The 20,358-nt window shown below is 39.5% G+C and overlaps 1 protein-coding gene across 1 annotated transcript; it reads left to right on the top strand.

Moving 5' to 3' along the window:
* Positions 1 to 14,998: 14,998 nt before the first annotated feature.
* Positions 14,999 to 16,040, top strand: LOC129734094 (chymotrypsin-2-like). The gene is made up of 3 exons (XM_055695821.1): positions 14,999 to 15,139; positions 15,195 to 15,619; positions 15,676 to 16,040. Exons 1-3 carry the CDS (start codon positions 15,067 to 15,069, stop codon positions 15,973 to 15,975), a joined length of 798 nt encoding a protein of 265 aa, XP_055551796.1. The 5' UTR covers positions 14,999 to 15,066; the 3' UTR covers positions 15,976 to 16,040.
* Positions 16,041 to 20,358: the final 4,318 nt, after the last annotated feature.

Here is a 20,358-nt window from a genome sequence, read left to right as displayed (position 1 = left end):
CGAGAGGTGTGAGATTTTTCCGGCTGCTTTGATCTTTCGCGAGCGGCACTCAAACGGAAAGTTGGATGGAAGCCACGCCAAAGGGAAACACTCCTACGGGTGTGGTCACAAGCGCACGCTGGTTGTTTATACAAAATGAAATTATGACAACAACCACTGGGACATAATTATGACGGATGCTGGTGTAATGACACACAAAAGGGAACTGTACTGAAGGTTATTGCTGCTCGCATATCTATCGCGAAAAAGTTTGGATCATTATTATAGCTAAGCAGAAATCTCTTTAACGCTTTTTGCCTTTCTCCTAGAAAGGTATAGCAATCACTGGAAAAACCAAAGGTATAAAAGTGGTCCCAATGGCCGAATGTCATATATCACTCGACCCCTTTCGACGAACTGAGCATTTTCTGTATGTATGTATGTATGTGTGTATGTGTGTGTGTGTATGTGCAACTTTTTTTTCTCACTCACTTTTCACAGAGATGGCTGGACCGATTTTCATAAAATTAATTGCAAATGAAAGGTCTAGTTGCGCCATAGGCTGCTATTGAATTTCATTGTAATCGGATTTTTAGTTTAGAGGTTATGTATCAAAATGTAAAAATCACGAAACATCAATATCTCAGAAACCACGCAACCGATTTCAATAAAACTGGTTTCAAATGATCGAGCTGTCTCCAAAACCTTTAATTTTAAAATTTTGTTATGATTGAACTTATGGTTCAAAAGTTATGTAAGGAAAAGTTATCTTGAGGTTGTTTAAACTCACTCATTTTTCTCAGAGATGGCTGAGCCGATTTTCACAAAATTAGTGTCAAATGAAAGGTCTAGTTGCCCCATAGGTTGCTATTCAATTTCATTGCAATCGGATTGTAACTTTGTCCGTTGTTCATAAAAATGTAAAATCATTTAATGAAAGTAAACATATTGACTTTCTCCTAACGATCACTGGCTAATTAAAAGATAGAAAAGTGATCCAAATGGCCGAATGTCATATACTACTCGACTCAGTTCAACGAATCGAGCATTTTCTGCATATATGCATGTATAGGTGTATATGTTTGTGTGTGGGTGTGTACGTGTGTATGTGCACCTTTTTTTCGCGCTCACTTTTCTCAGAGATGGTCTGACCGATTCTTTCTATCTTGGTGTCGAATGAAGGGTCTATTTGCCGCTGAGGTTGCTATTGAATTTCATTGTAATCAAACTTTTAGTTTTGGCGCTGCGTCAGAATGTGAAAATCGCTCTTATATCTCAGAAGCTATGAACATAGTTGTATTCAAATTAATAGGCTTTTCAACCCTTAAACAATGAATTTCATAATGTTTAAACATGTGGTTTGAAAGTTATAGAAAGAAACGTAACCCGCAGACTGTTTAAAACTATAGCTACGATCAAAATATGTGGCCTCAACATCATTTAAATTCGATATTGTACTATTTCAATGTTTGTGGCCTTGCTCGGGATTGAAGTTGAAATTAAAAGTCATTTCTATCATTTCACTTTTTGCCTATCTCCTAGAAAGGTATAGCAATCACTGCAAAAACTAAAGGTTTAAAAGTACTCAAAAGAGCCGAATGTCGTTAATCACTCGACTCAGTTCGACGAACTGAGCATTTTCTGCATGTGTGTGTGTAACGCTCTCCCAATCTCACTCGATTTTCTCAGAGATGGCTGAACCGATTTCAATGAAATTAATTGCAAATGAAAGGTCTAGTTGCCTATAAGACCCTATTGAATTTTATTGTAATCTGATTTCTAGTTTAGAGGTTATGTATCAAAATGTAAAAATCACGAAACATCAATATCTCAGAAACTATACAGCCGATTTGTACAAAATTAGTTTCGAGTGAACGGGCTACCTAAACAACCCTTAACTTTTGCATTTTATGGAGATTGAACATGTGGTTCAGAAGTTATGGAAAGAATCGTGTTCTGGAGACTATTTTATGAACGGGCTAGTTGAGGGTTAACTGATGAATTATGATTGAACACGTGGTTTCAAAGTTTGGCTGCCCCATACGTTACCTTTTTATTTGATTGTAATCAGACTTAAGCAACCGTTATGTTTTAATTTGTAAAACAACGAAAGTCTAATATCTCAAGTATTGCACGACTTATTTGAAGATAACTAGTGTCATACAAACGAGTCATTTCTCAAATTTACAAATAACAACTTCATAACAATTTGATATGCTGTTCAAAAGTTTTGGAAAGAAAAGAAATTCAAAGACTATTTAAAACTATACCTGCTTCGATCGATATATGTGGCTTCAACATAATTTAAATGTGGTATCGTACTATCTGATCATTCCCGGTGTCGCTCGTGATTAAATTGTTCGAGATTGAGAGTCATTTCTTTTATTTCGCTATTACTTAAGCACTAACATTACGTCAAATTTCATATTTTGTACTTCAATTACAACGTCAATATTTTAGAACCCAAAAAGTGAATATACCTTTGTAGGATTTAAGCATTCATGTAAATCTATTTGTATTAATAATAAGTTTGAATGAGAAAGGCTGAGTCTGACCGCTAGGTGGATTAATTTAGGTTTTACCTTTGTTATACTAAACAAAGGTTATAAAATCGGTCGAAAAACCCAAAATAGATCCATGATCCGGAGGGCCGAATCGTATATACCATTCGACTCAGCTCGACGAACTGAGCAATGTCAGTTCGTGTGTATGTGTGTATGTGTGTGTGTATGTGTGTATGTGTGTGTGTATGTATGTTGTCTGTATGTATGTGCCGCAAAATACTAACGCACCTTTCTTACAGAGCGCAATATCCGATTTTGTTGATCTTAGACGCAAACGAAAGCTACTGTGCTCCTCCAGAATGCTACCGAGTGGATTTTTGATTAGTGGCTTAGATTTTAAAATATTGATCAAAGAGTATTTTTTATATAAGAAATTTAACTTTTAAGGCAAAATAAATGACACGGAGAGCCATGTGTTGTGTATCAATTTACTCAGATCGACGAATTGAACAATTTATGTATGTTTGTGTATGTGTGCCTGTACGTATGTATGTGTAAATATGTTGTTTATATGTGTATACCAAAAAAGAAAAATAACAAAAAAAACTCTCTTTACAGAACGCATATTCCGATTTTGATGTTCGCATGCTCAAATGAAAGCCCCAGAGATTTTTGAAAATCATACTGAGTGCGATCTTTTATTGGTTGCTTGAACTGTAGAGTTTTGACCAAAGTATATTTTAGACATGGGATATTTTACTTTCTGGATAATTTTTCTCTCTCACTGCTCTTTCCTCTTCTCTATCCCTCTATTTTCATATCGCGATTTATTTCTCAAAGGAAATCAACAATCATGGACAACTTTTCATAATCTTTACACTCTTCGTAGTGCGTCTTAACTGGTGTAAATAAATTACCCTTAAGCTTTTTCTTGGAAATTTGAACCAGATTTTAGAAGAAACTGCAATGCTTACTTAGCTCCTTTTCTTCCGAAGCTCCCGTCCTCACTTCTTATAAAATATATACTAAATTGTATGTTTAACCTAGATTTGCGAAGAGTAAGAAACATTTACAGCTATCGGGAGCCAAGCATTGTAGTAAAATCTGATCCCACAGTTTGCACATGTAACACAATTAGCGATGCAGACATTTTGAAAAGCTTTACCAAAGATGTATAGACCTATTTACGTACGAATGTGTTAGTGCCACCCGTTGAGAAAAACACAAATAAATCGCTGTTTTGTTTGCAATGCTACGTTTTGAACAGCTGGAAAATTTTTCAGTTGAATACTTATTTTATGTATTAAATTTGTGACCAGGAATCTAAAGTAGCTGGTGAACGTTATCGGCAAAATTAGGAAAAAGTGTTGAAGCAACTCTACATACACGTTTACTAGTGTGCGCAGGTGCAAAGTCGCTTATCTCTATGAATGATGAATGAAACAATATGCTCATGTAAGATATAAATATTGCTTTTTAATTTAAGACTAGTGCAAACAGAGTATCCATGTTATTCCACTTCTCGTTATCGAAGCAAGATTTAAAAAATCTTTATTTCGGATTTTTTCATACAGCCTAGGCCTTCGAAAAGAATAATGTTCTCGCCTACACTCTGAAAATCTAAAATTTTAAACGATCGTGGAGAACCTTCATTTTCAGATAATGCATTTGAGACAATTTTCATCAATAGCTATATTTTTTTCCTGTATACTTCTAAACTATTTTTCGAGAGCAGGTTTGTAGAAGTTTGCTTCAACTCGTAAAAAAAACTTGATGCTGATTCATAAATTCAAGCGATTTCTGAAAATAAAGCGAATAAGTAGAACCGCATTAAACTAACATACATGTTTGCTGTTCTAGTGTGAAATCAGCATCATTGTTATCTATTACTGTTTCCCCACGTTCGATTATCTAAAAAAAAAAATCAATTACTTCTAGCCAGCATTCACAAATTGGTTTGTGATCGAAAAAATAAGACTCATGTACTCCAGTGATAACATTCATAATATTTGCAAAAACCACGTCAAGCTTTCATTCAATGATCGTCGTTGGTTAGCTCTCGGAAAACTATCTTTCAAATTCATTTCTTTCATTATTGAAATTGTAATTATGATGGTATACGATTTGTAAGTGACTGGCCAAATATGTTTAAAGTAATAGTTAGTATAACAAAGGTTTCTGCACCACTAGGTGGATTAATTTAGGTTTTTTAAAAACTTAACTTTTACATCGCCTTATTTGTACTTTAACATTGTGATAGTTCCTTAATGTAGAATTCTCTTCTTTTTTTCAATCAAAGCAAATAATACGTCTTCCCCAAGTATCTCTTGCCATTTGGCAGACTAGGGATTAGGTTTGTCTTATGATTAACGTGTTTCAATCAGGATACTGAGTATTCTCCGCGGGTGGGAGAATCGGTTTTCAAAGCTCATAGTGATTTTCAAAACAGGTTTTTGTATATTAAATAGGATTTTTCAATTGTGTTTCGTGTTGTACCACAAAAAAAGGCGACTATACTTAAGGATGTGTTCACTAAAAGCATATTTAATTTAAATATAGGTATCAAAAATTGGTACATATATGCTATCAAAACATATAATTTACATGAAATTATATAAATTTCGCAAACGTACAAAAATATTTTTTTCCAGAAAAGTTTTGATCCATCTTGCGACAAGTATGGCGTTTTTTTTTTCAGTTTACATTCTATTTAGAAATTAATTCTCTACAACTCGTTCATAAACAACATTTCAGAAGAGATTAATGTTATTTAAATATGTGTGGGAAAGCCCTCTAGTCTTCTAATCGCGTGGAAATGCACTATCGAGATTCAGAAATAAAACCTATCGAGGTTAGCAAAATGCACGCACCTACCGATGAAAAGATGAATCCGCAGAACGCATCGCAATGTTCAAGTAGGAAAAGAACATTAACATTCTTCGAAGTAAATTCTCCAGAGTTTTATGTCCGCAATAAATGAAAAAGTCCGTATACCGATCGAGCTACGTAGAATTGCGATCCCGAATCCAGATGGTATGCAACGGTTATGCTGACGGTGCGTAGGATGTTGCGATCTACAGGAACCAAAGTCGAAAGGTGCACGTGTTCCGCAGATCATACATTCCTTGCGAAGTATGTCTGGTAGGCACGTAGCGGAGGTTGCAAAACATAGCGGAAAAGCATCTCGTTATCCGCGAGGTACCATATTCAACTGTAGTCTATTGTTTAAAACACTAATTTGTATATGAGCTAAATAATTAGTTTCTATTCAGCTTTTTTATAAATGGTAAAATAGAGCCACATACCCTACAGTAAAAGAGAGCTGGTTTAGTTGTATTCTCTTGAAACCATGAGTGTAGCATATGAACATTATTGGATTATACGTTTATTGCGATGCGCGAGCAAATCGACGCAGGTGCAACGAGAAGCAGTAGTAGGAATAGTTGCAGCTAATGTTTAGCAGTTGATCTCCCGAGAAAGCTACATTTTTTCGAACGAGAAAATCGTTTCAAGGCTACCTCACTTGAGTGAGTTTAATATGGTAATGGCAGATCAAAGTGGTGATGGTGGCTTCTTAGTTTCTTGCGCACACGAGACGTTTGCGATGTGATGTGAGAATTACGTCAAATGGGGACTTATTTGCAATTCTCGCGGTAATCTGAAAATAACGTAAATTGGCACTGGAGTTGAACTGACCACACAAGTTTGGATGTAGATTATTTCGAAAAAAGTTTTGGTGTCGACGCGTTTAGAAAGCTTCATTTTGAGATCGCAAACTACACTGCATCGAGAAGTTTTCTGGTACAACTCAAAATCGATAGTTTTAAGAAAATCGTGTTGGAAAATTACCGCCAATTTTTTTATCATTTCGACGAAAATTTTAAGTTTCAGGATATTTGAGCTATGAAGACACATTTATTTATAACTATGGTTTTCTTGTGAATTTTGAAACGGGTCGTTGCGGGATGAAACTTAGAAATATTGAGCATCGTTTGCCATCAAAAACAAATGGCGCACTCTAATTGTTATTGCTTCACTATTGCCTCAGGATTTTGCGGATCCAATGCAGTGCTACATTTGTGTCACACGCGCATTAGACCGTTAGATCCAAAAACTTTGAATTTGTATTCTAGCCGCTTCTTCTTTTGGCAGATATAAACGGTTTCCTTCACGCAAGACAACTTCGATATTATTTAGGTTGAAGAGTTCGCTTGGATTTTTTATGGCCGAGTGTCCAAAATTTACTACACGTGAATCATCGGGTATCAACAAACCTTAACATGAGTTTATTCAATCTTGAACTAGTCTTCTCCAATCATCCATAATACCCACCGGGTGTCCTCATCAACACATACAACGAGTACGGGGTCTACCATGGAGTCGCCGACCACTGTCGGGGTCTCTGCTGAATTATATTTTTCGCTTCTCCGACATTCGTTCCACATGGCTAGCCCACTGTAGCCTGCCGTATTTTATCAGCTTGATGATATCCGCATGTTGCTATGCTTGGTACACCTCGTGGTTTATGCGCCTTTGCCACACGCCATTCTCCAGTTTTCCAACAAGTATTGAACGCCGGATCCTAGCCTCGGAGACTCAAAGTGGTCACCACTCGGCCTTCTTCTTCGACCAACACTCATGGTCGTAAAATTCCACCAGGAGAATCAGCATCTCGTATCGCGCAAATTTCGTGCAGACATGCATGCTGCAGGATCTTAGCTAGCTACGTAAACCGTAAAAGGTGTGTGAGACAGATAACATCACTTCAATTCACATCTATCACAATCTTAGTACCAAGACTTAACCCTCTAGTGCCCAAGTTAATTTTTAGACGGACTTCGTAAAAATCACTAAGAGTCTAAGTATTGATTGAAGCTTTTTAGAGGTCCAATTCTCGTTGCTTCCCTGTTACCTACTTACTATACTTGCTGGCGACAGATCGTTGAAATCCTATGCCAAATCCAGAAAACCACTCCACAAAATTCGGTCTAGGGCGGCTCCTCTCCAGTCTCTCCTCACACCTGCTGCTCTGGCATCATCATCGACAGCACACATCCAGCGCGTGCGAGGTCTGCCTCGAAGTCGTCGACCTCTATCCGGTTCGCTACTCAATATCATCTTCGGCCGGTCATTCATCCGCCATCCGTGTTACGTGGCCAGCCCACTGTAACCTGCCGTGTTTCATCAGCTCAACAATATCATCGTGATTCATGCGCCTGCGCTTAAGCTTGTTTTCTAGTTTGTCTTCGAGTATTGACATAGGATTCTACGCTCCAAGACCCCAAGCTTCATGTTTGTAGAGCGCCGCCGGGAGGATCAGAGTCCAATAGAACGCAAATTTCGTACGGATCTGTAGGCTACCGAACCTAAGCTGGCTACGCAATCCATTATAAGCCCTTTTCGCTGCCGCATTCCGTCTCTTCACCTCGTTGTCACATGTCACGAGAGTATCAAGATAAATTAATTCGTCGACCTCTTCGAAAGTATCTCCACCGCAGCACCAACACCCGCAGGACTACAACGCTCTCTACCAGCCACCATGTACTTCGTTTTGGCAGTGTTTACGGTGAGTTCGATTCTCGCAGCTTCCCTTCTGAGAGCCGTAAAGGCCTCCACAACAACTCTACGGTTAACACCAATTATATCAGTGTCGTTCGCGAAGCCCAGAAGCATGTGAGACTTCGTGATAATTGTGCCGCTCCTCGGCAAACCTGCCCTTCGTATTGCAACTCCTAGAGCAATGTTGAACAGCAAGTTCAAGAGCCTTGTTTCAGACCACCTAACGTCACAAATGCGTATTCTCCAACAAAGGCTTCCTGCAACGGCCTCAATCGCTGGAATAGGATACGGCAGAAAATTTTATAAGCGGAATTGAGGAAGTTTATGTTATGTTGGTTATGAGAAAGGTCGATAATTACTACAGTCGAGTCTCTGTCCCTTCTTGTAGATACCAACTAGTCCGTAGGTAGTGGTTCCTCAGACCATACCCTCAGGATAATCTGGTGCAATGCACTACACAGTCGCTCGCTTCCGACTTGAAAAGTTCGGCCGGTAAACCGTCCTTCCCAGCGGCTTTGTGGTTCTTCAGCTCTTTGGAAGCAATCTCCACCTCGTCCAATATTGGTGGGTCCACAGCTTGTCCGTCCTCCCTAATTTCTATCCTGTTTCTCTCGACGACTCTCTTCCTTTCTCACCATTCAACACCACTTCAAGATGTTGCTTTTAACTTGCTCTCTGATGCTGACCGCATCATGGATCGATGCTGATCGCATCATGGATCGATGCTGACCGCATCATGGATGTGCTTCCACTGCTCGTTCAGGTCCACTCCAACTGGTTCACCGATCGGTCTATCAGCTTTCCGAGTTTACTCTGACGCAACTTCTTCCGCTGATCACCTCTGGATGTTCCGATGTATCTTCCTCGCCGATCTCGATTTAAATACGTTAAACAACCGTTATCGTTGGTGGTAGAGTGAAGGCTTTCCCTACCAATAATGGGACGAAATAAATTTTCTCGTTCGAATTTTGCGTTCATATCTCCAATGACGATCTTCATGTCTTGTTGTGGGCACTCTCCATACATTTTCTCAAAGAGCTCATAGAACTCTTCCTTCACGTCGTCGATTTTATTGTTTGTCGGCACATACACGTTGAAAAGGGTGTAATTGAAGAATCTCCCCTTGATCCTCCATTGACATAGACGGTCTTTAATAGGTTTTCACCTAATGACATGCTTCATTTGGTTTTAGCAGTACGAAACCGATGCCTCGTTCCGCTCTGTCGCCGCAACTGTAGTAGATGGTACTTGAAGGAAGGTCGGTCTATACCAAATCAATCATGTCAAAAACAAACAAAATGCATATTTAGACCTATTATTCACAAACTGCACTGAAGACTTCTGTGTAGATGCATCATTGACTCCCATCTGGAAAAATGAAGCATTTCACACAGCAATTGAATATTCAATAGTAATGAACAACAGTTCGAACCCTAGCGACTGCGAGTACGAGGATGTACCGGAATACCACAAAACTGACTTCGAACAAGTCAAATGTAGAATACGCATAATAAATTGGCGTAGTATTATTTGTAAAGAAGGAAATGTCAACGAAGAAGTATTAAAATTTTATGAAATAATTAATCAAATTATATCAGAAAATGTACCACTAATAAAAAGAAGACGAACGAACACCAACAAATATCCAGTGTGGTTTAATCCACAATTGAAGAACCTAAAAAATAGAAAACAAAAAGCACATAAAATATACAAAAAAGACAACAATAGCGAAAATCTTCAAAATTACCAAGAAATTTGCCGTCATCTTGACGCAGCCATTAAAATTGCGCATGAAGAGCATAACCGTAAAGTCGAACATCAAATCAAGTCCTGCCCTAAGAACTTCTTCAATTACGTAAAAACCAAACTAAAAAGTAGCAACTTTCCATCACGAATGCATCTTGACAGTAAATTAGGACAAATTAATAATGAAATATGTAGTCTTTTTGCCACTTTTTTTCAAGAAATATACACCACATTTGAAGAAACAGATCGCGACCGCGAATATTTCTCGTATTTTCCTGAATTTTCGAATTTATCTGTCCATCAAATATCTGAATTCGAAATTCAGAACGCACTTAAAAACTTAGACGCTACGAAAGGTCCTGGACCTGACAGAATAGCTCCAACTTTTCTCAAAAACTTGGCAGAAGAACTATCTACACCTTTACTACACCTCTTTAATATGTCTCTGAAGAATGGAATTTTTCCAGAACTCTGGAAAACCTCATATTTAGTGCCAATTTTCAAATCTGGCGCTAAATCTGACATTCGTAATTATCGCGGAATTGCCATTATTTCATGCATTCCAAAATTATTTGAATCAATGATTAATGAAAAAATCTTTCAGCAAGTAAACTTCACTTTGACTGTAATGGACAACGGCAACCACGTAGAAGCTCTTTATACGGACTTTAGCAAGGCATTTGACAGAATCGACATACCTTTATTGCTCTTCAAGCTCGAAAAATACGGAATGGAAACAAAATTCTTGGAATGGCTGCAGTCATACTTAACAAAGAGAACACAAATAGTTCGCTTTCAAAATTCCTTCTCAAACCCCATAGAAGTAACTTCCGGGGTTCCTCAAGGTTCTAACCTGGGCCCTCTTCTTTTTATATTATACGTGAATGACATTTCCTTTCTTCTCTAATCAATACGTGTGCTTGTATATGCTGACGACATGAAGCTCTTTATAGAAATAATCAATGCAAAAGACCTCGAAATATTCCAGAATGAAATTAATGTATTCTACACTTGGTGCAACAAGAGTCTATTGCAACTCAACATTAAAAAATGTAATTCAATAGCATTCAGCAGAAAAACAGTAACACCACCTACAAACATTTTCTTAGGAAACCAACCAGTAGAAAAATGCAAAATCGTAAGGGACCTAGGCGTAATCTTAGACTCCAAACTTACATTCATAGAACATTGTAATACAATTATCAACAAAGCAAATAGTATGCTGGCCTTTATAAAACGCTTCGGCCACAATTTTCAAGACCCATATACAATCAAACTATTATATATTACATACGTCCGACCAATTCTGGAATACTGTAGCATTGTATGGAATCCCTATATTGTAACACATGAAGAACGCAATGAATCTGTCCAAAAACAATTTCTTTTGTACGCGCTTCGTAAGCTAAATTGGCCAACATTTCCCTTACCATCATATGAAGCACGCTGCATGCTTATAGACATACAAGCACTTGAAGAACGCCGCGAACTTTCAATGCTTTATTTTATCAATGACATTATTTTTCAACGCGTGCAATCTTCTAAATTATTATCGCAACTAAATTTTTATGCACCCAGTCGTCAATTAAGAAATCGTAAAATATTTTCGAAAAACTCTCACAGAACTAACTACTCAAAAAATAGCCCAAAAAAATCGCATGATGCGTCACTATAATCAGCACTGCGAAAATACCGACATCACTATGGGCAGAAATCAAATTAAAAAACGACTAACTACTGGAAATAATGTATAGAGTATAAGTAAACATTGTATTATTATAACATAGTCTACATTTCTTGACGAAAATAGATAAATAAATAAATAAAATGGAAGGGCCTGCGGTTGGATTAACCGCCTGGCATTCACGTTCTCCTGTTTTAGACCAATGGCTGCTATCTCCACTTTTGTCTTCAGTAGCTCTCTGGCTAAGATGCCCGCGCGTGCCGGTTCGAGCGGGGTCCTTACATTCCAGGTGCCTAGTTTCCAATCGTTGTCTTTTTTCGTTTGCCTAGGTCTATACCGATTGTTTCGATTTGTATCATCCTCTGGATTGTTCGCAGTATGTTTGTTTCAGCATGCTGCCTTACGAGGGCTGCGTTGCCTAGTCTCGCGACGGGGCTGCCATTTTGGATGTACCTGGCGAGTCATTGCATTTCATAGTTCAGCCGTCCGCTCCGGATCAGTCGCTATTTGCACCGTCCTAAGCTGGGGAATAGACGCTCGGGCAAGCTGCTGTCCAAGGAGAACATCTCCCTCTTTCCTGTCAGCATACGACAAAGTTCCACCGGTTCACCGATCTTCCTTTGGTTGCTCGTATCCCAGTTGGTACCACGTAGGTAGGGATAGAAAATTTCATTTTCAATTTCATGCCAACTAGTACGGGTGTACTGCTGGTACGCACTGCCCAGCCGTTTACCAACTGTTGCTTCCCTGTTATAAGGCACGAATGCAGACGACATCAATATCAACCGCAAAGTCAAAAGTATATGAGACTACGAGATAATGGTACCGCTTCTTAGCACGTCAGATTCGAGAACCTTGCTTTACCATCACGAATGAGTTTTGTCAAATCAATCTGCCATAACTCTTTACGCTTAACTGAATCGTATGCTGCCTTAAAGTCTATTAAGAGATGATGAGTCTGCAAATATACTTCTTTGAACTTGTCAAGGATTCGACGCAAGGTGAACATTTGATCTGTTATAGATCACCTTTTCGGGAAACTGCTCTGGTAATTCCAATAAAGGCTTTTCGCAACGGCTTTGGTCTATAAAACAGGATGCGGAAGAGAAATTGGTAGACCCACAGCTTGGCCATTCTCCTCTAGTTCTCTCCTGTATCTTTCGATGGCTCTATCCTCTCCTCTGTTCAACAAAACCTCGAAATATTGTTTCCAATGCATGGCCACCAGTATTTTATCGGTTATCAGGTTTCCTTCTCTGTCGTTGCAATTGGCAGGGATTGCCACAGTCCGGTTCCTGATTCCGTTCACCAGTTCATAGAAACTTCTCGTGTCGTACCAGGCCTCCGGAAAATATTGTTCGCAGAGCTCGCATTTCTTGCCTTGATGAAGTATCTTTTCGGCCGCTCTAGCTTCTTCTCATGAGAACACGGGCTAGGTTTTCACGTCCATCACCTCTTAACACCCCGCATCGAACCACGTGTTACGTGTGGTTCCTGTGATCATATTCAACACTTCTCTCGCAGCATTTTTGTTCGTATCGCTGATGTGCCTCCACTATTATTTCAGGTCTCCAACCGGTTCACCAATCCGCTCGTCAACTTCGCGAGTGTAATCAGCAACAACTTCGTCAGCTGAAAACCTCTGGATGTTTAACCGTATCTTCCTTGAAGTGCTGGACTTGTATATGTTGGCCAGCCGTGCGCGAATTGTTCCTACCACGAGATGGTGATCTGATTCGACGTTTTGGCATCGGAAAGACCACACATCGATAACGTCTGAGAAATGCCGACCGTCATATGGTCGATTTGAGAGCACCTCACCAGATGAACCACTAGATCTGTTTTCCTAACCTCCCTGACACCGTAATCTCATTACCTATAGTTTGACAGTACCCCCATTATGACGGACTCCTCGATGCCGAGCTCCAAACAACAATGGCCGCAATGAAGGACAGTTGACGTGCTCTTCACTCCTGTTCAGTGTTGTCTTATCTATCGATGCCGCTGTTTGCCATTTCATTCCCACGTATACAAAAGAGCAGACTACGAACGTGTGAGGGAGGTGGTTTTTCTTGTATGACGAAACCGACGCTTCGCTCACCTCCGTAAAATCGCCACTGTGGTAAATGTGGATAAAAAGTCGTGTCGCGATAGGATCTTTCGATCAGATCTCACGTTTACCCCTCCTCGGCTACCGCACTTCCTGGATGGCTGCGACCAGTGCTGATAAAAGTCATTTTCACCAGCAAAATTCTTCGAAAATTACAGCCAATCATTTTCAATTTTCACTTCCAATGATCGCAGCACTCTTTCAGATACACTAGATTTTCGTCCTAGTAACGTGCTGTTATACTCAGATGAAATAGATCGCGCGCATTGTTCACGGTTACGGAATAAAATTTGACGACAAATCCAACCAAATGATCTTTACTTCAAAGCGAAAAAGAAAAACAAACAGTCCACTCAACCAAAATAAACCTCACCGAAACACTTTTTAACTGACACTGACCGATGCTTTGACAATCTTCGTTAACTGATAAACTGATTTTGTTGTCTTGCTTTCATCGCATGAAATATAATGAGGTGTTCTGACAGTTCATTTCCATGCAAAAAGCGGGAAAGGAGAACTCTGAAAGGATTGTAAAAAAATTACGTTTATGGATGCTTTTTTTTTCACTTTCACTCAAGAGTGTCAACAAATATCAACCCTGGCTGCGACTTCCACGTTTACTTTTCGCAGTTTCCGGGCGTGCTAGTTCGAGTAAAGCTCTGACGTTCCAAATACAGAGTTTCCCATCATTATCCCTCTTCGTTCGTTTGGGTCGATACCGATTGTTTCGATTCGTGTTGACTTTTGGATTGTGAGATTGTGACCTCACTAGGGTCATTTCTGGCGATATTTCATAGTTCAGCCGTCCGCTTCGGATCAATCGCTGTTTGAGTCGGCCCTGACTAGAGGAATAGCTTGCCCTTCCCTGTCAGTACACGACCAAGCCCTCATCAGTTCACTGATATTTTCTTGGTTGCTCTTTGCTATTCCAGGCGGTACCTCGTGGAGGTTGGGATAAGAGTTGCTGGAATGGGGGAACTTTGCTGAAAGACACAGAAAAATGAATAATGTCATGAGCGTGAAAAAAATCTAACTTCCAAGTTAGCGAAACTATTTCAGGAAGGAAATTTGACAACAGTTTGTTTGCCTAATTTTCAATTCGTTAGACGTTATGTAAAGGGTACCAATACAAAAAAAACTAGATTTAGTTTCACGAGTTTGGTAGTCTTGTGAACGTGGCTTCAAAAAACCTACATTGTTACTGTGGTTTCGCTCTTATATTTGGGTTGTAATATTTGGGCTAGTGCTGTACAGACAATTGATTAAAACAGCTTTGAATCGTTTCGCATAATCGATAAGGCTAATCATCACACGCAAGGCGCCGGGATCTGGTGAACAATGTCGATTGGTGTGGTATCAATCGGTCTCCGATCTAATCATATCCGAATTAGCCCACAGGTGTTTACTGGCTTCCGTTCACATGTGGTATAAAGAGTGCCGCTAGTAAGCCCTTCAGTTTTGTGTTGTGCTCACATCGATAGCGGATGACAATGTTTCGATTCACCGGATTGCTGTTGGTAACTTGTGCGGCCCTAGCATCGGCTGCCACCTTGAATCGTGAGTTGACAAAGTGAGAAAAAATAGTGCTTTCTCTATAGTGTCTGTTTTGCAGATGGTTTGCGGAAACCGGTGAGTAATGATAGGAGCGGTCGAATTGCCGGAGGTCAAGTAGCGACTGCGAACCAATTTCCCTATCAAGCAGCTTTGCTGACACCTGCACGATTCTACTTCTGTGGGGCAACGATACTGAATCAGCGCTGGGTTGTCACTGCAGGAGCATGCGTTATGGGACTAACCACTCAGGATTTGCTAGTATTTGTTGGAAGCAATCGTTTGACCGAGGGAGGTATTACGAGCCCAGTGAGCAGGATTGTCATGCATCCGAATTTCAACGTCAACGTGTACGCGAATGACGTTGCTGTTGTACAAGTAGTCAACACTCTTCTGTTCTCCGAATCCATCCAGCCGATCGCGATGCGGCAAGCGTATGTCGAAGCCGAACGTAATGCTACAATTGCTGGTTTCGGTCGTCAATCGGTAGTGATTTATAACTAGTTTCGTACCATTTTAAATTGACCGAAGTTGAATTTCAGATCTCCGATAGTAGCACAGCCGATCAACTGCGATTCCTTACAGTTGAGATAATCACCCAGAGTCAGTGCCAGGATACATTCAGTGATCCCTACACGGAACGATTGGCTGATAATACAATGTGTTCGCTCAGTCCCGCCGGTCAGGGAAGCTGTCTTGGCGATGCTGGTGGTCCACTAATTTACAACGATGAACTAGTGGGAATCCTTTCCTGGGGAATCCCTTGCGGTGAGGGCATGCCGGATGTATTCGCTCGAATTTCCAACCACAGGGCCTGGATCAGAGTGCACACTATGGTTTGATTGTGGTGAGGAGATATGTTATCACTAGTATACTAAATACAGAATAGCTTAAGACGATTGATAAAGTATCTCTTTGATTCGGAATCACTGAAAAAAATCCGTCTTTATACGTCTCCGCTGTAAGGTTTCCGGTTTTTCGGAGCAATTCCCAGCAATCATTCATATTCACATTGTCGGTTACCAAAAAACGACTGCCGAATCGTGTTAGGTAGAAAACCAAAAGGCACGATGCAGCATGAATAATTTATCGCATACTTTATCCGTTCCCAGCTTAAGAATTCCAGATAAAACCGTGCGACTGAAAATGCATACGGCAAGTTGCGAGATGCACCAAACTGTTGAGTATTGACAAAAATTAGCATTATATTGTAATTCGGCTGAGAATCAAAGTTTTGTTTCTTTTTTTTATTTTCGTGGGAAGTTGAATGAATAAAAACAAAAATTAGACAACAATTTTTTACTACCTAACTGCTGATTTATTACAAAACGACGTTGAATCAATTAATTCAGTATGACATATACGAACGACAATCGCAAAACCTTTTTCAATTTCCGTTGAATATTTCATATAGGTACCAGAATTTGACCAATTTAAAAGCCATCAAGTGATTTGGTATTGAACCCTGGTTAATATTATTTTCATACGCGCGACAACATTAAATAGCCATATGGCCTTCAAAATAAGTGGGTTGACTCGAGAATAAGAGAAGAACCGGAAAATCTATCTTTCAAAATATCACTGACAAGTAAACTTGTGAAATTGACGATCCTTGCCAAAGTATAAAATCTGCAAAACCTATCAGTTTGTAAGACTCAGATCCGGACTATCTGTATTACGTCAGTGGGTCCGATTTGAATAAAACTTTGCTCGAGCAATTTTCTAGAAGGGCATGTACTTTTTGGTATACACTTTATTTGAAGCGTTGAAGTTCGGCAACCTTTGGTTGTGTACATGGGTACATTTATCAATAAATATTCATACTGAGAGTTTTCTAAAATATATTTCCAGTGTTTTTAAAAGTCAAAAATTGAATAATTCATGGAAATACAGGGTGACAATGTGAGACTGATACACTTTATGTCATAAAACTCAAACCAGTTTTTTTCTCTTCGGAATCAATAATTACAATGTACTTAGTTGAGTTTAAATCTTCCACCTTTTGTTTGATAACGGCCTGTAGATGCTTTTAGAAGTCATTGCAAGCCGCACGCTCAACTTCGTTCGGCATTTCGTCACAAATCTTCATCAAACGTTTTTTAAATATGCCCAAACTCAAATGCCTAACGTCGTCCAACTTTCCTAGCATCTATCCCCAGATACTGAAGTTTAGCGGGTTCAAATCCGGTTATGATACTGGCAGGGCCGGCGGTTCATGTGGGTAGTTTGGGTAGTAGTATCCACTTGGAAAAATATTCCTGTGGGTACTTACCCACGCGGAACTATCGGACAAAACCAAAAAAAATGTAATGTCGCTTTTTTATGGATATCGTTGAGCGAGAGCAAAGATGACTAGAACAAGATACCTGACTCTTGCAGTATGTTGCGTACACGATTGTCACTGCGCGTGAACGAAAGTCGAACTAATTTGTACACTGGTAATTTGATGGCAAGATGGCGAAAGGTGAAGATTCTTTCTGCAATATCCTTGCATGGTCCTGCCGTCTAATTTTCAATATCTTGATGTGGTGCTGCCATCTGGTTATCATTTTCATGTGGCGAATTATGCACGACAAATCAATTTTGCTAATAACCAGTTTTATGCGCATTTAAATCATCAGATGGCAGCACTAATCGTTGTAAAGGTGTCGTGGGCAAAATGTATGAAAAAACTGTAAGTCAGGCACTTGTTCTAGTCATCTCTGACCTGAGGTTACAGGGTTATTCACAGTTGTAAAGTTTTTCAGGGAAAAGGAATATTTTTTTGATTGTTCCCGAATTTGTTTGTTTTCTCTGATCAATCAGTACCAGGATTGTTGTAACGAAAGAATTGTTTTTCTGATTTGTGTCGAATCAAAACATGTTTAAAAACTGCAATCGTTTAGGATCGGCTCAATTACGTGGCGATTTTATAATTATACCCAGCTTTTCAAAGCAGTAGCCGCAAAATGGAATTTAAAATTGAAATAAATTACAAATATCCGCGTTTATTTTGAAACCCAAATTTTCAATCATCCCTGCTAAATACTTTTATAAAAGACTTTCGGTTATTCTTGCTCCGGTATCTACAACATCTTGGTACTGTTGGAACACCATCAGAGCATCGAAAGAAAAACCGGTTCCGGACGGCCGATGACCCTGAGCGACAAGAAGCTCCAAAGAATGCTGAAGAGTCAGTCCGAAGGAAAAGTGACAACAGCGCTGCGTACGCTCGATCGTCGATGCAACAGGCCAATCAGTGAAAAAGTACCTGGCGAGCATGGACATACATGTCAGGAAGCGATAGTCCCGTCTATTGGTCTCGGTGCTGCTGGCAGTGACACATGGCAGCGGCTGAATAAAATGATTAAGTCGACTTTCCGACGAATCGCGACGTGGTGGTCGATGCCGAGACCTATCTCACCCTGGATGGCAACGACTGGCAGGGCACTTCGTATTTTACTTTCCTCGTGAATGAAGTGAGCTCTGAGGTGAAGTTCATTTCACACACCAAGTTGCCATAGATGGTGTTGCTGTGGCTGACAATCAGCGAGAAGCTTCGTATTGGCCGTGAACGGGGAAATTTATGGTACGAAATGCCTGCCGGAAGTTGCATCGTTCATTAAGAAATACCATAAGGGCCGGCACTGGTGTCCGCCCACTACTCGAAGCAATCGTTGAAGGAGATGGAGCAGCTGAAAATCGATGTGGTACCCAGGTCGGCCAACCCACCCAACGTCCCCCAGCTGCGTCCCATCCAGACTTTCTGGGCAAACCAAAGCGTAAGACCTACTCCAACAATTTTGTCGCGAAAATTGAGGAGGAATTGATAGATAAAAAGAAGAAAGAACTCAAAAACATGCCTACACGCGTGTTTTCGTCCTCCATGGCGAATGCTCCAGTAAACTGCTTTCGCTAGTAAGCTTCTATAATCACTTTCCATGGGAAATCTGTCTTGATTTTTTTTCTATCACCATCCGAAGAATTTATTTTTTAATGCAAACATTATTACTTAACGTAATTTGAAAATTTTATTCATTTACACATTCCATTGGCACCCTATTGTTGATGCACTCTCGATTTTCCGTACAATTATTTTCAGGTACCGGTAGGTCGCCCCCCCAGCGATTTATTATGTTGAATTTTGGTCTCTAGATTAACCACTATCATATTCAAACGAGGTTCAAACATTTGAAAACAGTTTTCTTCGTATATTCGCGACTCAAAAAAGTCTCTTTTCACGCGATCCCATACAAATTTGGAACGCATCCTTCGTATAAAAGAAGACCTTACTGTAGTTTTTTGGTAATCGTGATCTTGGTACAGTTATATTTAGCAAAAAAAAACACCATTACGAGATAATTGCGTTTAAAGTTTCAAGATTATCCTATGTTTGAAGAGGTGTGATCTAAAACACTTTAATTTCTCCCTGCTGCTTAAATCTGTATAAAATGTGAAAAGGGGAGTTACAGTCTACAATGATGGGTCAGTCAACGTGTTGTCTGAATGTTCAAAAATGGATATAAAATCGGAATAATTATCAACTACGAATGTTACACTATCTATCTCTGTGTTCTGATGTGTACTTTCGATCAACAATTAGTTTCACTGCAGTTGATGCGTGTGAATCGGTTGGGAAGAAAAATATCACTTACATAGCCAAAGTCACAATTATGGGTCGCTTTTGGCATTCAAAATCATTAAAACTATAAAATCATCAAAATATATAACGCAAGTTATTTTGTTGTTATAAAAGCTTGATAATAAGTTACTTTGATTTGTGAAGAAAAAAAATCACAAGAAGGTTGTATGCAAAGCCACGACCGCAAGGTTGAAGTAGAATACTTTTACAAGAAAGATAACCTGGCTGCTTGCGTGTCAGTCATTTTTTCTAGTAAATAAACGTTGACCGTTCATTGGCAGTATTGTAATTTCTTTTTGTCTGATATTTTGAATGAAGTTCATTGGATATTTTTAAATTTTGTGCAAATGAGAAGTTGAAGTGCTGCCGAATTGTAATATGCACATTTAATACGACATCATTAAACATTAATGTACAGCTCTTTTTAAGGCGAAGTAGAGCTATACATTTCAACAGATTTCGTCTTGCCGAATCGCATCGCGCCGTTATTTGCGTTCTGCATGACCGTAGCCAAACACTAAGCGACGCAAACACGTAATAATAGTCAGAGTATGCATGTAGATGAAGATAATTAACTTTGGATTATAGCGCAAAACGAGAAAAT

This window comes from Wyeomyia smithii, chromosome 1 (assembly GCF_029784165.1).
Source record: "Wyeomyia smithii strain HCP4-BCI-WySm-NY-G18 chromosome 1, ASM2978416v1, whole genome shotgun sequence".
Lineage (NCBI taxonomy): Eukaryota > Metazoa > Arthropoda > Insecta > Diptera > Culicidae > Wyeomyia > Wyeomyia smithii.
Note: the sequence above shows the minus strand (reverse complement) of the source record. Positions and strands in the feature narration are given on the sequence as shown.

Excerpts from the sequence above, each read along its gene's own strand:
- LOC129734094 (XM_055695821.1), top strand. The coding sequence starts at position 15,067 with ATGACAATGTTTCGATTCACCGGATTGCTGTTGGTAACTTGTGCGGCC. Across the intron at positions 15,140-15,194 it reads ATCGGCTGCCACCTTGAATC|ATGGTTTGCGGAAACCGGTG; the intron begins GTGAGTTGACAA and ends TCTGTTTTGCAG. Across the intron at positions 15,620-15,675 it reads CTGGTTTCGGTCGTCAATCG|ATCTCCGATAGTAGCACAGC; the intron begins GTAGTGATTTAT and ends GTTGAATTTCAG.